The sequence below is a fragment of the Drosophila ananassae genome, chromosome 2L (genome assembly GCF_017639315.1).
Source record: "Drosophila ananassae strain 14024-0371.13 chromosome 2L, ASM1763931v2, whole genome shotgun sequence".
In the NCBI taxonomy this organism is placed as follows: Eukaryota; Metazoa; Arthropoda; class Insecta; order Diptera; family Drosophilidae; genus Drosophila; species Drosophila ananassae.
Window position 1 is genome coordinate 10,106,665 of NC_057927.1, and position 18,313 is coordinate 10,124,977.

Genomic DNA, 18,313 nt, shown 5'->3' on the forward strand with positions numbered 1-18,313 from the left:
AGCTGTGAGCTGTGAGCGGTGAGCTGTGAGCTGTTTGCTTTGAGCTGGCGACTGTTTATGGATTGAATTGGCTTTGGATGGCATTTTAAAGCCACAAAAGTAATTTTTATGAGCATCTATTTCCTTCGTTTGTCTTTCGGCACGCCATTAGTATGCGATGCCATTGCATTTTCCGTGTCAAGCATATGCGTATCGCCTGCCAAACAATCCCCGCTCCACACCGCCCGGCCCGCTCCGATGCTCACCTGGGCTGGTCCCCCAACCAACATAACGACAGTGCATTTCCTTCATTTTTCCCTTAGCATTTCCATTTTCCGTTTCCCAGCATGGCAGGCAAACAGCTAACAACAGCCCACTTCTTATGCCTTTTATTGCTTTGTTCTCTCTCTGGGTCTTGCATTCAGTCTATGCAGTCTTCTGTCTCTGAGCCTGTCTTTCATTGTTCCCTTTTTTGGACTTCAGCCAGCAAGCTATGTTTTCACTTAAAAAAAATTTTATTGAAAAAGCTACAGTGAGGGAGAAATCAGTCACTTAAACTTACCAACTTACCAATTTATACCATCATATTTGCATTATAATTTTGGATATAGAGGAATACATCTTGTGCCTTTTTTCGGTGCAACATTTTCTAAGCCAACTTAGAAATGAGGCCCCTCTGATTGCTGTTGTGGCACGCAGCTGGCACAGAAAAGGTTCCTCCAGATCTGAGTGACCAACGAACCAGAATCAGCTCAATTACTCAACTTTTGCAGATCTCGTTTCCAATTTCATTGCAATGCAAACCCATTTGCAGCCACACGACGGAGACTCTTATTGGGGCAAGTAACGCTCTTCCAGGTGGAAAAGGTGATACACAGCTTCACATCACGGTCACGCTGAAGACCTGGGCCCCAGAAACTTTTGGCATAAAACTTTTCCAACCTCCTATGGCCAGAGCCATAACAAAACAACCTCACACCATCGCCTGGCCAGCTTTAACTTGAAACAGAAACAGCAACTGAGTTGTGGTTGTGCTGGTTGTGAGCCTGTAAATCTACTGTAGTATCTTTGGGCCAAAAGCTATTCGCAGAGAAAGTTCGTCAAGAGTATGTACCATGCATACTGTTGCCAAAAAAAAAAGAAAGAGCCGAACCCACAGAGAAGATAAAGTTACTTTGCGAAAATTCTTGTGCCTCGTTTGATGGGCATTATGAAATTAAAGTTGGCCAAAGGAGGCCGGCTAATGAATGCAGAAATTGAAAGTAAAAGTGCACTTACGCTCCATATCCGTTCGGGCGAACCATATTATTGTAAACTATTTTTCCAGCTGCATCTGAGGAGAACCGGTTGTTCGGGCACAAAACCCGACCTTATGCAAAAGCCCGCTCAAAGAATGAGTAAGAAAGTGAATTTCATTTGCAACGCATGCACTTCGTCAACAACACAAGGGGCACAAGCAAATGGAGGCAGCTCCTGCTTGCCACATATGGAACTGCACCTGAAACAAAATTCACACAAATTCAATACGATTTTTGATTGATTGCCTAGTTCTCTTGAAACTTTGTAGAATATCATGGACCAGCAACCTCAAAAGTTAGATAATCTTTCCAATTAACTCCCATATCTATTCACTTAGTTGCTAGTACCTGGGTCATTACAAATTGCCCATCCAACCTCAATTCTTGGTAGAAAATGTAGCTTTCTGCCACATTCTGGACTCTGCATACTCCGAACCAAACAAGAAGCAAGCCATCAGAGCTCTGAAACATGCACTCGAATGTGGGCCGCCAGAGGTTTTGTGGACTTCCAGTGGATTAGCATATTTGAGTGGGTTCTGGGCCATAGTGGGCCATGAGATATCTCTGCATGGCCACATAGGGGGGACCTTACACACCCGACGGGGGGCCAACCTAATGGGGATATGTGCATCAAAGTAGCTCTCAAGTGCCTTTCCAGGGCGGAAAGCAAAGCCAGGGCCTTGACTATTGGCTGTGCCCGGATGTACTTTTGAATTAACATTTAAATTTGTATTTCAAACCGCAGTGCAGCTAAACGATTGAACATTAAAGATGTTTTTGTACTCAATAAAGAGGTGTTTGAAACTAAAAAAGGGAAGTGGTATGTGTAGGTCAGGTATTGGCACTTTCAGCTGTTTAGGCGCTTTACAATAAAACAAAGGGAAAGTAACTACATATCAGTGTGTTAGTCTAGATTATTAGATTTCTGTTATGCCGCCGTTTTCTCGTTATTCAATAGACAAACCAGAACAATCTGTCAGCATTCTTTCAAGTCTTGCTTCCATAATTTATATATAGTTATCTACTTGGCGAATGCTGGTTAAATGCTGCCCTGTCATCGTCGTCATCATTATCGTAATCATTGTTGGCAGAAAAGAGCAACAGCTCCGCGGGCTCTGCGGCTCTCGGTATTGGCCAGTCCATTCAGACCATCAGTCACTGTCCAAGACAGAAGCTTTTTGCTATAACTGGAGGATGTCGAGGAGCTGTGGCAGCAGCTGCAGCTACCGCAGTGGAAGCCGATGCTGAAGCCACCGAAGCACTTTCCTCCTACCATTTGTTGATGTCCATGGTTTTTTTTGTAACCTTTCCATTTTACAACTGTCAACTGCGCAGCGAATACGATTTGCCAGCGGTTTGTTTTATTTATCCGCCACATTTACTTTATGTTTCTCCTTTTCCCAAGTGTCGTAATTACGCGTAGAGTTTTGTGCCTGCATTCGAAATTGTACGTAATTTTCCCAAAACTGTCAACGCATGACTCGGGCCATAATGTGTTTTGAAAAATGTGAATTTGTTGTCGCAGCTAATGTTGCAGTCGCTGCTGCTTATACTTTTTGTTTGTATATCGAATTGGACCTGGACCCATCTGTTGGTCATTATTGTTCACATTTTATTGGATGCTGGATGGGGGCAATGGAAAGTTGTGGCCTGTCCCTATGAGACAGCAGAATTGGTCGGACATTGTTGGTTACCTTAATTGATATAATAAGTATATCTGCCACTCGCACGGAAGTTCGGCATTAAGCCTTTAGCTGGGTCATCGTCAATTAATAAAGCCAGCCATTGCCTGAAGAGAAACTTGGTTCAACGAACTCGCTGGGTGTTCCAACGATACTTAATCTTTAAGGTGTTGAATGTCTTCAATGCAAATTCTGTCACCGAATCCGATGCAACTCCATTCAAAAGCAAAAGCAAAAGCCAGCCTCTCACGATGAGCTGACCCGGAATGCCCACCAAGAATACCCCCGATTCAGTGAGCAGACAATAGAAACTCTCTTGGATTGCCAGTCACCAAATACCCGGACTCTCGTGTTCCATTGGGAAACCGCACAAATGTAACTTGACCTCCTATGTGCCCGGCTCGTATCTAGGGGCGGGTTTTCTCCATTCTTGCAAGTGATTTTTATTATATTTATATTTCCACACTTTGGCTTTGACTCGATTTAAGATAGAAACTTGGCGGTAACTTTTGACGGGGCCAATCAATATATTTGCAAAAATGCTGCCGGTGGCTGGGAATACAAACGCAGCCAGGCAGCAATATAGAAAAACTTTTAGCTGCAAGTGGCAGTGGCAGCTAGCTACGGGCAAAGTTTCAAGTGCAATTTTCATATAATTTCTATGCAAACGCTGTGAAGGCTCACAAAGGTCAGGACCTCAGGACTATTTTCTTTTTTTATTCAAATAGGAAAATACCAGTTTATGCCAAACGATGTAACATTTAACGAGTTTTATTTTATAGCTGCTGCTGACAAGCAACATTTTATTACTTTGATGGAAATACATGTGTTAGGGTTCTTGCATTTATTTTGTTAATTGAAAACGAAAGGATATTTATGTCAAAGGACAAGGGGCAAGGGAAGTAAGTATAAAGCGTAATTCAAAACCCTAAGAGCATTATGTTTTATTTAATTGAAAAATGAGGATATTACCTTTATGCTCCCAGGGATTTATTCAAAATCAATTTATTATAGTTCGGTTTTGAACTTGAACTGTTGGCACTTGTATTTCAAAGGAAGAATCTGTTCTAGTAAACCAGAAGAAATACTCTGTGGAATACCAAAACTTGGTTTAATGATTATATTTGTATGCTAACGTTATGCTTCTGTGCTTGTTTCTGGTCCAGGACACACAACGAATTTTAATTAAATTGCGCTTATAAATAATGGCCCTTCGGCCGACCTTCCGCCAAATTGAGTTACATAATTATGCGTAGCCTGGCTGGGGAAGTGGCCATAGCAAAACCATAGCAGGGCACAAAAAGGCCAACCAACCGGGGCAATCAGTCAAACCCGAAAACAACGCTGCCGACATGAGCAAGGAAGGACGCGGTAACATTTCACCAATATCAAAGCCTCGTCGCTTACACACTTAATCGAATTTAGCGACAATTTCACCGGGTTTCCATTAGCCGGTTGTAATGGATGATTTTTCAATTACCGGTCGCCCTGCCGCCGGCCCTGGCCCTGGCCCCTTTTGCCCTTTCTGGCCTCTTGTGTTGTGTATGGGCCACACGGCGTATGAGTAATGCCAATGGAAACAAGCAAATGTGATGCCAATCGCACGCACATTCGTCATCCGTAAGCCGAAGATATCTCCTCACCGCCTCGTCCCGCAAAATGCAAATTGATGTGATGGTGGCAATGCCAGGGTTTTTGTTTCCTTGTGGCTTTTGGCCAAATTGCTCGCTTTCTTTGTTGCCGGAAGCGTCTCTGTTGTTGCTGCGTTTGATGCCGCTCCATCGGGCTGAACAGCAACATTTTGGCATTTCCGAATCGCAAATAAAATTGTTACACTTTCATTGTGGTCGCGCGTGTGGAATGTGAATATTAGTGCACATGAAAAAAAATATTCAAGGTTTAGCTTTAAAATTAAAATAATTTTTTGTAAAATGGAAAGCATTATGATGAGTCCCTTAATATTTTATCAAATATATGTTTTGATCCAAATTCTATTTAATTTCAAAGAAAGCTTTTACTTATACCTCAGAATTTGTCATGTGATTCGTGGAATTCCCCTCATAGCATTCTGTCTGTCTTAAACTTTTCCCCTACAAAAGATATTGTGAAACGTATAACATTTCCATGGAAGAGATTTTCTTACATTTTTCCCCTAGTGATTGTGGTGGACTGATTGCCAGCTGGCTGGCTTGAATGGTGCGTTTGTCATTTCCATCACAATCAATTTTTAATGCTCGCCGCTCGCCAGCATTCAGATGTCGCCCAGCGGGGGTGCGGACTCACAAACCCGAGCACGTTTCTTGGTTCCACATACATGGAGCCGCATGGGCCAATGATTTGCCTGTTGCACCGCCTCCGATTGGCCTTTGACATTCGCGGGGCAATCACAAATTCCGGCATTCCGAGCTGCCTTTGATACGGGCTGGTCGATTCGCTTTCAACGGGTTCTGTTCTCTGTTGGCACAAAAGTTGTCAGATTTCAGATTCGACAGGGCACCTTCAACAGGTGCAATTTGGAACTCAATTATGGCTGACAAGCACCAGGTAATTAGCTGTAGCTGTCTCGAGTGACATCCTCCTAATGAAGTGCAGCTCGATTGAAAATGTCAGAACGGAAATTAGAGCTGCCTTTGGGGTTCATGTTGGGAAAATGGACAACGAAAATTGCTTTTCCATGCATTTGAAAATCCTGGCTACCGCAAATTCCTGTCCGATATGCCCTTGTAATTCTTACTTCCCTGACGGCTCATGCATATTAGATTTTTCTGCCCTGCAAGAGAGACTGACTGCTTAAATTAATTCCCTAGTTAAATATGAAAAATCAATTTCGCCTTCAGGCGACATTCCTACAAAACCAAATCTCCATAGGCCATCGAAGGTTGATCGGTTGATCGGTTGCACGGCCAATGGAACTTCTGGTGTGTTTGTGTGTGTTGGCTGCACATAACTTTCCACTTAAATGCAGCTGTTGATTGACACATGGCTGAAATTGAATTAAGTTGGTTGTCATAAATTTTATAGCCAGCCGAAGTGGAGACATAAACCAAAACGAGAAACACAATCGAAAATGGCATGCGGCTTGTTTAGCCGCATGGAGTGCGCCACATGTGCAGAATTAACAGTCAAATGCTCGAGGGATATATGATCCAATATATATATAAATATATATATATAATCTCGCCCACCCAAGCCAAGCCACCAAGCCACAGGCGGAGTCTGCCGCATTTAGAGTCTGGCTTGGATTAAAAAGCGCAAAGAGGTCTGTTTGTGTTCGGTTTTGGTTTCGGTAACTAACGACCCAAATTGAAATTTATGATTGTGAGCTTTACTTCCCTTTTGGCCGGGCACAAGAATTAAATTTCCAAGTGTGCACTTTATTATGGAAGTAAACAAGCACTTTTTGGCCAAGTAATGTTAATGGCTGAAAATGTAGAACTTTATTAGCTTTTGATTAAATTATTGCAATGGTTTTGAGATAATAAATTCAATTTTTAGCTCGATAACTTACCTAACCAAAAGGTAAACAGATTATGTCTGCCACTTACCCTCAATGAGCTGTTCAATTAAGACCCTTCATACTCAAGTCCTTGTATTTGATTAGTACGATTTTCGGCATCGATTTAATGCTAATTTGTTCGCGCTTGTGTTTGCATTAGCAGTCCAATAAATAGACAAATTATTTTCTGTCAGCCGATAGCTTCAGGCCCACTAATTTGATAAAAAGCGTAAAAATGTAAATCCATTTACCTTGGGCCGTAAATCATCCAGACATTACATAATTAAACAAAATTGTTGGCTAGTTAGCGTGTGCGCCGCCATCGCCTTCAATTACTTAAAATTCTGAATGGCCGGCTATGAATTGAACATTGTCACGCTCGGCCAGAGGAAACGGTCCACCGTACGGAATGGCTTGAGAATGGAAACGGAAGGCGGCCGGCCAGTCGAGTGCCAGGCAACGGCACTTGCTTTTGGGCCAAATTTGTGCGACGGCAACGGGCATCGGGCATCGGGCTTTCGGCCATAAGTCAACAACCTTTTTGGCAGTCAGCCAATTTACGCACGTACAATTTGTCGTCGGCGGCACGTAGCACTCCATGTCGAAGTCGAAGTAGAAGTCGATGGCTACGGCGAGCCAACTTTATTTACGGTTAGCTGTTGACTTGGTCTACAGTTTGAGCGGCAATTTTGGACTGGGTGGGTGGGTGTTTAGGTTCTGGGCCGGCAAAAGGTCAGACACCATGACCAAGTTCGCCAGGGGTTTGATACTGTGAATGATAGACCACTTCAGACGGTTTAAGTCGCACTCACAAGGCAAATTATCTGACTCTATTGGCTCTGTCAAGATTGCTCATATTACAAGCTAACAAGTTTTGGCAAACAACCCGACTAGTTAGAGAGGAAAATGAATTCTTAAAGTTTTATGTTATGAGTTTATGTTTAAGAGTTTATGTTTAAGAAATCTGCAGTATCTACTTCCATTTTAAAAACAAAAACTTTTGTCATTGTTATCACTAAACAATACCTCCTTTTGTAATAAAACTATTTGCTAGTTTTATTGCCTCGAACCATTTTTTTTCATAATAACAAACAACCTTTTTAAGACCCCTTTTAGTCAACTATTTTGGGAACTTTTACGGTCTGTTTTCTTTTTATTTTTTACTCTGGCGGGCAGTTAGTCAAGCATTTCAGCTGGCCAGTTCAGGCATTTCTATGCCCCAACCTGGCCGGCACAGCACAGGCTCATTACATATTTTTATTTATATTTATTTTTGTGCAGACGCCGACCATAAATTTATAATTTTATACACGAAGAAGCAAATTTTCCGAAGCTCTCGCCCGGAAAATGCGCCCGGGTCGCAGTCGCAGCTTCATTTGACTAAGTGTTTAGCAATTTTGTTTCGTTTTCGCATTTCGACCGTTCCTCCAGAACTTTGCTTTTTTGTGTAACGTTATTTTATTTTTGCCAAAAAAGAAGCGGGACCCTTTTTTTTTATCTTGTTTGGGTTTTCAGTTATGCACCCCCAACCGAGGCGTTTCTTTTTAATGTTTTCATAACTTTTGGCGCGCCTGTCAATAAGTTGAATTCTTGGAAACAAACTCGAAACTTAAGTCAAGTTACGTGACTCTCATGTCAATGCCTCCTCGACATCCTTTCAGCGGTTCCGATTTGAATATTAACACACTGCCTCCGGTATCAAGTGCGCCGGGTTCGATAAAATATTTTCCAGGCACCACAACTTGACCAGCACACAAATACCATATCCTAGTGTCCTGTAGCTAGCTGGCCTGTGCAGGAGCTTTACGTTTTTTTCCTCGCCCAGGGACTCAGCCAGTTACCTGGTATTGATTTTGTTTAGTTTACATGTGGGACTTATCAAATATTAATCACGAAATATGGCCAACAATGTTGGCTTTCATTTTTCCAGCTTTTCTTGTTGTTGTTTTCGCACATGCGCCAAAAAAAAAACACACACACAATTCAACACTCCGAGCAGCAGAGGCGGAGAGGCCATAAATGAAAATATTGAAATTCGTTGTACACGCGTCGGCTGTCATAGAGCATTATCTGGTATTCAGGACATGAGACATGCATAGCATGTACTACGTTCCAGGGGGACGTAGAAAGACCGAGCTGAACAGGACACACGCATATAGATTGAATTTAATCTCCAGCGCACAATTTAGCCGGCTGTGGCTTGATTGCTTATTGAAAAAGAAATCGTGTTCCATATACGGACGCCTTCTGTCCCCGGCTCTCGATGATTGATGGTTGCATTTCATTAGGATAATGAGCGGTCAGTCAACTCTCAGGACAGCAGTTCCAATATCAGTTACCTCACTGCAAATGGGTCACCTTTGATTGAGACTTCAAACGTATCGTGTTTCTAAAGGGGTATACCGTATACCCTTTTTTTAATGCAAACATTGAACAAAGCTGAAATGATACTTTAAGTTTAAAGGTTTTTCTTTCCCTATCCTATTGAAAACGTAAATTTGTATGACCTCTCTTGGAATTTTAACTGCTGTCGACCTTACCCACTGCGGTGCTATTCGATAAATCTTTTGATGGCCATCTGGGGATCCCTTCGTCATAATTTGAAGCTAAATTATGCGATTTCCCCAACCAATGAGGACAATGGCGATGGTCCGGCCAATTAGGCACCCCTAATGTCAATTAAAAAAACGTTTTCCTCTTTTTTTTTGGGGCTTTTGCAAAAAGGGGCGCACTTGCTGGAAAGTTAATGCAAATAAAAACAGGCAAGCAAACAAGCCAAAACGGAGTGGCTGACAATGGTCAGCGGAGAGTGAAGACCAAGAATAACAACAGAAAACGGCAAAAGCAACAATGGCCGGCAATCGTGGCGACGATGACAACGCTGACAGGCGATGCGTCGATTAACTGTTATTTAACCGGTACTTAAAATGGCAGCCGTGCGATTTCCGGTGAGCCTTTCTCCCACTGCCTACCTCTAACACTGCCACTCACACATACACACACAGTGTCGCACACCCCCTGGCACACACTTTTCCTCTTCAATTGTTGTTTTTGGTGTTCATCGTTGAACGGGCAGGAAAGTAAATGAAAGTACAAATTGACGATTTGTTTGATTTGGCGTCGAAGCAAATCTCAGGCAACAGGCATCAGGGAACTGGCAGCAAGCAGCTAAAAGCCAACAGCGGACAACGGATGGCGTACAGTGGAGAGACCAAGGGCCCCAAAAGACTTTTGGCTATAATTTAACGCACGAATGGCTCAGTTAAGCGCTGTAAAAAGAGCCAACAACAACATGGCAAACTGCTGTGAAAACAACTCGAACATCATTCCGGGCCCAGTACCCTCTAAGCCCTTAACACAAAAAGTTTTCATTCTCTTCCGACTTGGGCTTTTTCAATTTCATTTGGCTGGCCACAGATCCGTTCTGTTCTGTTCTTACTCCGTTTATTAAGTAATAAATGTTTGGCAATTCCAGTGCCATTACAAAAGTGGATTTCTCGAGATCTCGGCGATTTGGCCGGTGAAACTGCGAATTTGGCAATAAATCTCGCCTGGCCCAAGAGCAGGTGTTTTCGCATTTCCCCTCTCGTGTAAAGCGAAAGAAAAAAAGTGACACACTTTTCTAGGTTTTCGTTTTGCAATCGTCGTTTTTGGCAACTGTCAGACAAATGTGACAAATGTAACAATCTAACAACCTTGCAGCAATGTCAGTCTGACCCAGCGGGCAGGAAAACTCAGTTCAAGTTGGCCCTTTCATCTTACGGTCTATTTGTGTATCGTCCGTGAGCTATTTTTTGCGCGGCGCACATGACAGCTTTATCTTGGAGCCCTCGGTTTTATTGTCTTTTTGTGTTGGCAACAGCGTGCAAAATGCGCGGCAATCAAAATTTGTTATGCCGCGAAATTTATGCTCGAGTACTGGGTGAGAGGCAGTTTCTTGTTGTTCGCACTTTAAGCGTTGTCTTTACTAAGTTATGCAGAATTATCTGAAGGTGGAATAATCTTGCAGCAACTGCATATTAACTTTATCGCTTTTCTCCCCCGAAGACTTCAAGTTGCAGCACACCTGGCGTATGCGTGATGCGGCTCATAAACATTGCGTATACGACGCGTGGCACGCCAGCATATATTTTCCGGCACTTGACAAATTTCTTGATAACTTTATCAACAATTTACACCAGCAAACTATTATTATTTTCTTATTGGCTTAATTATGGACAAAGGGTTGCCTTTGGTGGCCACGACTATCATTCATCGGCGAGATGGCCACTTAAGTCCTGGCGAGGACAATGCCTTATGGGCCATAAACTAATGTAAGCCCTTGGGCGCGGGGCCAACTGACAAAAAAGGAAGAGGGCCATTAATTCCCAGGCAACGCCAGAGCAGAGATACAAGGTTCTGCATATGCCATTGTCTGACAATGTCCTCGTGAGCTGGGACAACCCTTAAAGCAGCTTCAGATCTCCGGCTCCCCGATATATAATTATGCAAATGTCCGATCCCAGCTGAGGGCTAAGAGAACCCAACCCTTGTCTGTCCTTTAGCCCGGCTATCGGTGTCAAATCGAAGTTTAACAGCAGGAGTGAGAAGCTGTTGTGTGTTTGTAAGGACAGGACAAATACCCTGCCTTTTTTGTTAAAAAAAACTTATAAATGCTGGTATTAAATTATGTTTATTTCCTGTTGAGATGTTCTCCTCCTATTGAATTAAACTGTGAAAGTGTACATTTCCGGTGGTATCCCCAACAATGTTACGAACCATTTAATAAAGTTTATGTATCCGTTGGCAAGCCCTCAACTCGACAACCCTCGGCCACTCACGATGCAGGGAAAAAGGCAAACGGCATTAAAGTTTATTTAGGTTTATGGTCCTGGGCCATTAAGCATACAACACGTGGGCCACCGGTGCTTTAAATTCATCCAAAATTGGCATTTAATTTGATTCGCTCGCGACTGCAGTTCACCGACACCGACACTGCGCCGTGTCGACCATTCGTCAAAAACAAATGTCAACCGGTATTTAAAAAGCAACTGCATGAGTGCAAAATGGTGCTCTGGTGGAAAACAAAGTAAAGCGGCTTGGATGGTTGCGTGTTCCGGTCGGCTTCATTGTTTTAGACTCCTCCCGCGGTTCCTGCGAGTGGCCACATTTAAAATTAATTAAAACTAATAACATTTTCAAGCACTTAGTTCCACACTCGCGCACACACGAACACACGCACACACACACACAAACACATGCTCACGACGCCATTTTGTCGTGGATTGCATAATTAAAAGGCTCGCAAATGGCTGGCCATTTCCGGTGCTCAGCCGGCCGTAAGTTGTGCTTTAATTTAAAGCAGCCGCGATACATTTTCAAATGTCCACCGCCGGCGTTGCCATATTCTGTATCTGCTTCCTGCCCCACCACCAGCAGCGCACTCTCAAGTTTTGCCTCGCAACGCTGTCAAAAAGTTTTAATTTGAAACGGAAACGCGAGACTCGAGGCAAGCTGGCTGGATGGCTGGATGGCCGGCTGGCCTGCTGGCCATTGCCGTAGCTACTGGTCATTGTCCTTGCAGAAATCTGATTTCAGCCCCCAGCATCCTGCCACCTCACTTCAGACTTACTGACACTCCCACCTCGCGGCAAATCATATTTAACGTGGTAATTATTTATATTCGCGTTCTCTGGCACATCAGCGCCAGCATTTTGGCGTCATTAAAATCGTAAATCTAATGGGCAAGCCGGTCCTGTCAACGCCCAGTCGCGTTGTCTGTGGTCACAAATAATTTGAATTATGGCATATTTTGTACGAAAATTCTATTGGGAATGGGGCGAATAATTTCTCTAGTGGATTCTCTGTCAGCAGCAAAGCTTGTTTGAATTTCTGAAATGAAAAAGTTCCATGGGAAAATGCTATTTTTGGGCACTTTGTAGTAGTTGTTTTTCTATAAATTGCTTGAATATTGGAATGGGTTGAGGGGATATAAAATGGCAATGGAAAAACTATTATTGTTGAAATGAAATAGAGGCCACATGAAAAATGTTAGGTATTTAAATTCATTTCACTCTTGATTCATACAAACAAAATGAATAGATTAGATTGGAACAATGTAAAGAGTAATCACAAGTAATTTAGGCATTCCTGGCCAGAAAGCTGCTATTCCCAAATGGATCTTTGGCATTTAGACTTGGGCCGATTGCATTTGCCGATGTAAGCCCTGAAAAAAGCGAATTATTTACCTGCTTTTCGTTTTATGCTCCCACTGCCCCATGGCAACATCAAAGAAGGACCAAGCCCGGCAATGTTATCTTTTCTTTGATACCTAATAAGCCATCGCTGGGCGGTTTGCTGGTGAAGCAGGTGTTCGATATGGTCGAAAGGTCACACGCCCAAAACGAAAAACCCACACACCCAATCCCGGGACCCAGGACGCAGGACGCAGCTGATTTACATCAGTTTAATTAGTTGCTTATTTGCATAAGCCCTCCAAGTGGGAGACCGGGATCGCTGGACAATCAGAAACATGCGTAACAGTATTTGTTTAGGCAGTGTTAGGGTTTTTAATCATATTCTAACCGAAAACTGTTCCGCCGCACAACAAAGGCCGTCGGATAATCCAGGTCTTTGCACCGTTTTCATGGTCACTGTGAATTTATGGCCATTAGGTTTAGCACTTTTTGGCAGCCCATTGTTGCCCATCTCCGGCTCCTGGCCGACAGAGCTCATGCTGCTGTTCCTGCTCCTGCTCCTGCTGTGGCACTGCCCTAATGGCTTATTATGATTATTAATTCATAACGCAGCCGTGCCAGCCGTGTAGCAACAACCAGTAAAACAACTATAACTACAACAGCACTTTAACACACGACAGCAGCATAGCGACAGCAAACACTTGTTTGGCCACATCCTCTGACTCACATCCGCAATGGGCGAAAATGCGATCCTGGCATGCCACTATGACGGAAAATTAAACATGAGCACGGATACACGAGACAAAAAAAGCTGAAACTTAAAATAAGAAAAGATTTTAAATATTGCAATTTAAAATCGAAATGGTTAATTGGATGCTTAAAAGACTACAATTGATGTTATGGCTGTAGCTCTAAAAAGGTTTACTACCTATTCTTAACTTCAATCAAATAATAAAGTTTAAATTAAAGTCCCTTGAAGTGAAGTTTAAATTTTATGGCTATGCGAGAGCGCCTTTTTTTCAGTGTTGGCTGAATGTGGATTTTTGGCGGATGGGTGGACCATCGGACGGGCTCTGTTGGAGGATGGGAGCGGGCTTTGTGCGTTAACCAGGCCAATAAAACATGTCCCTGGCTGTGGTCCGGGTCCGTGGTTTGTTCAGCACCATGCTGTGTGTGTATATTTGGGCCCCCAAGAGTATGCAACAGTTTTGGCCCCAGACTCGGTTTCCGTTTTCTGGCTTTTTTGATGGCCGCTCGTCTAGGCACTTTTAGCGTCGCACTCGTTTGTTGATTTTGTGGCGCTAATAAAGCATACACGCACTCCAATCCCCGGCCCGATGCTCGGATTAAGATAAAAGTATAATTAAAAATGGCTCGCCTCTCGGTACTGGTGGCAACATTTTTTTTTCAACAGAAACCAAAATCCTGTTCGGATTTTTATGCGCTCTGCGTGACTCCTTCACTGACACATCATCGCCACCACCCCGTTATATTTACATACGCATCCCTGCCATGTGCTGCCATGGGCCTTCTGTTTGTTTTATGTGTCAGCAGCTCGGCCAAGTTTTATGGCTTTCGCCTGCCAGCTGTGCGTTAATATTAAGCAGGCAGCAGTCCAAGGACGAACTCCATCCGGAGCCAGCTAACCGAAAAGCTAACCGTATATCCCCCAAAGTCCCGGACATGGTGGAGCCTCTAACTTAATTTGCTAACCGGGCATCGACTTACGTTTGATTGTCAATTTAATTAGAATGCCCAGTTTTACGTAACACGTACGCCATTTGCATAATTTACTCGCAGTTTGAGGTTCGTGGATGTGACATTTAATTAGAACGCCATTGTCCAATTCAAAATTGATCGAATTAATAAAGACAATTATGCTTATTGCGGTTAAGGGGCTTAAGTTAGTAGAAACAATGATGTATTGCGATTATTTAATATATTTAAGTAACTCAAAATGGGCACATTTTAAATCCACTTTTCAAGCAATCACAAAATGATGTACATTCACGTTTCAGTTTATTTTTTAGCTTAAATTTCATGCACATCCTGTTGCAACTTTAATTGTTTGCCAAATTAACCAAAACTAACCAAAATCTTGAACCAAATTAACCAAGTTTAATTCGAAAATCGATTTAATTGCTACTAAATCAACTAATGACAATTTTTTGTATGTTCTTTTTATTCTTTGTCTCTTTCCATTCAATTACACTTACATCACGCACACTAATATCCTCCAAACTCCACACTCCACACTACAACCACCCACCCACCCACACACACACACACCTATACGCTTGCCACTTTCTTTGTCTCGCTCTCTTTCTCCTGCTATATCGCTCTACCTCCACTCCACTCCACCCAACTGCCACTCTGTCATGTTAACTTTTGTAACGTGTTTTCGTTTCTTAACCAACAATCTAACTAAAATGTCTATGCGTCTGTCACGTAATTATGTTACCCACCCAAAAAACCCCGAAAATTAAAACCAAAAATACCACCAACCGGCCACCCATCACAACAACAACAATAATACAACAAAATATACAATGACAACAACTACATAACCACAACTACAAACAAACAACAACTACAGGCTCTTGCGCGCTGAATTGTATGCGTTAAGGCGTAAGGGTGCGGCAAAGGTCGTTGGTGGAGTGCAGCAGCCATTTGATGTCACACAACAACAACAACAACAACAACCACAACTGAATACTACAATGCAGCCAAATCAACAACAACAACAACAACATCAACAACAACAGTTTGAACAATACAACAACCACAACGCACACACGACTGGCGACCCGAATCGCCACTGCGCTCGCTGCACCACCGAGCTGGGCCGCATCACCAACCGTGGCGCCCCCTGTCGCGTCTGCAAGTTGCGCGTGTGCAAAGCCTGTCGCGAGTTCACCTCGCGCACCACGGACTGGGTGTGCGTGGTGTGCCACAAGCAAATGTAAGTCTCTCTCTCTCTCTCTCTGTCTCTGACTTTCTCTGTCTCTGTCACTTTCCCCATCTCTAAATGTTTCCCCCCACACAAACACACACACAGACACATGAAAACTAGTCCAAAACAACACAACTTTGTGTCCTTTTGTTCCCGCTGAGATATGTATGAAACGGTATGCTAATGTGTCCTTTGACATGTCCTGGTTATTGGGTATTTTCATTAAGCCAATCATTATCAACACTACTAATTGCATACGACTTTAAGTCCTTTCGGTGTTTTGCAATAAAATAAATATTTATATCTATGTGTTTTGTTTGCGTTTTAAGATAAATAAGCAAAGTAATGGGGGATCTATCAGATACTGTATCTTATAAGAAATAATAAATTTATTTATCCTGCTCATATTTTTATTTGTATTTTTAAGGGCACTTGCAATTCGTATAGTATACCCCTTTTTAGATGTACATATGTGCGTTGTGTCCCCCCCTTGTTATTGTTTTCCATTTTTTTCTTCTAAACTTGACTTTGTAGCGCAAACGCTGCAATTTTCATTGTTGCAATCTAATTTTGCATGCCTTTTAGTTTGCTTTCTGAAAAACTGTCCAAATGTTGTATAATCCGAAAACAATGTATAAGCCGTATGGAAAAAAAGAGTTGTATCTTTTGCCGAGATGAACTGAAATTATTTCCAGGAATGGATTATTTTCCCCCGCACTGAAAGGTGATAGAGAATCGCAGTGGTCTTTGTGACCAAAAGGGTTCTGTTACAGTTTCTGTTTATATTTCATTTTAGCCCGACGCTGCCCGTGGCCATCAGGTGTCACAGACTGTCAACTGATGCTCCGCATAACTAATGCGGCAGATTTTTGGTTCGTTTTTCGGCAACTGTGTCTGCTGTTGTTGCCCGACAGTTTTGAATATTTGAAACGCAAAAGTTTGTTTTTACCATTTTTTTGTTTCTGTTATGGCATGGGCTTGCACTTTTTTGATTGCCCATGTGGCATGAAAAACGGCTTTACACTTTACCTACGTGTATGCAAATAGTCAGACCTATTTGAAATTCAATTTGCACGTTCTGAACACGGGGGAGCTGAAAGATAATTCCTGTTGTTTTTAATTTCCCTCCCTTTTTCGTTTATCATTTCGCAATTTAAGTATCACCTTTTGAATGGAAAAGGGAGAATCGCATGGAATTGATTCCAGACCTCAGACTTCAATGCCAAACGTGCCCGTTCAACCAACATGAAACTGTCAACAAGTGCTCCATGGGTTTAATGAGCTTCACTCTCGGTTCTGTCCTCATTTCGCCAACATAAACATGAGCAACCACACATTACACATACGCCCTGTGTTGCCCCAGCATCCCAGCAGCTCATGCTGATGTTGCCGAACTTGAGCCAGCATTTGGCAAGCGAACAATTGCCGCAGATGATACCGGCGACCCACACTCTCCTAGCAGAGTTCAGCTCAGTGTTAATGGGCGAGCCCAAGTCCCAAAAACAACTGAGAAATGCCCGTATTGAGTGCACAAGGCCAGACGCCAGATATTTAAGTAATTAAATCTTGGCCAACTTGACGGCAGCTGCAGGGCAGGCGAAATACTTGCACGCAGCTCGTACTTTTATTTTTTTAATATGCAAATTTCATAAACCAAGAATCCAGCAGGTCGCCTACAGGTGCCAACACTTTAACGCCTTCAAGTACCAAGAACCAGTCGCCTGTCAACACGGATGACGCACTCCGAATTTGGCCGCGTCTGCTGCAGCTGCCGGATAATTATGAAAACGATGAGCCCAGCCCAGTATGTCTTTGAAACGAATAGAAGGCGTCACTTGCTGACTGCCTGGGTCTCAGAATCCATCGTTGCCTGGCTCTGTGCGAGTCAGAGTCTCATTTGGAATTTATTCGATTGCCTGACTGCACCCGCAAATTGACTCAAAAGGCACTCTTTTCAATAATTCGTGGAATATTTATGAAGCAAAGGAAACAGGAATTTAAGGTTCTGTTTCTAATTATAGTACTGGGATGTAGTAGCAAATGCTTTCCAAAAAGTTAAATAAAATTCTGACCAAGTTCCGGTTAAAGTTTATCATATTCATAAAATATTTAATCATTTCTTTCGAACTCGAGCTTCGAAACTTTTTCGTTTTGAGGCTTTTGTTGGAAAAGTTTTCCTATAAAAATATGTAAGTCTATTTATTTATGTTAACCCCATGAGAGTATACGCGTTGTCTGCGTTGAGAGTTGGAAACTCTTCCGATAACACACACCTTCGCCTCGAAGAGTAGGTGTCTCATGTTGCTGCTGCTGTGGCTTAAGCTGTTGGTGTTGCTTTTGGGGTTGTGCCACAGACAAGCCGGTGAGGCTTTTAGCCAGCCAGTCTGCCGCGTGCTCCCAACTCGGGCAGACGTTGATTCCGCTGACTTCGCTAATTAGCCTGTTGATTTCTCGAAAAATCGCACTCTCTGCGGCTCGGGGGAAATGTTCGGCGAAGTATTCTGGTTCCTAAAATGGCAATGTTGTTGCTCTTGCAGGGAGATTCAAACGGGCAGTGGCGAGTGGCTAAAGGACAGCTACACCTTGGGATCCTGCAGTGCCGTGGACCATCTGACCGCCAGTGACGTTTTAAGGAAGAGCATTCGCCGTTCTTGGACTATATCGAGTGAGTATTTTATCTAATTACTAGTCCGATTAAAATAGTAAATGGCTTAAGTAAATAAATACTA

General features: G+C 42.9%; 1 protein-coding gene across 6 annotated transcripts in view; it reads left to right on the top strand.

Moving 5' to 3' along the window:
- LOC6500906 (synaptotagmin-like protein 4) overlaps positions 1-18,313 on the top strand; it is a 49,473-nt gene that overhangs the window by 10,677 nt on the left and 20,483 nt on the right. For 4 of the 6 annotated variants that reach the window (XM_044718341.1, XM_044718342.1, XM_044718344.1 and 1 more), the window contains exons 2-3: positions 15,228-15,593; positions 18,122-18,249. In XM_044718341.1, coding sequence (XP_044574276.1) covers positions 15,228-15,593; positions 18,122-18,249 — 494 coding nt within the window. The remainder of the gene's footprint in view (positions 1-15,227; positions 15,594-18,121; positions 18,250-18,313) is intronic. The other 2 variants (XM_014911299.2, XM_014911298.2) reach the window with 1 other exon arrangement.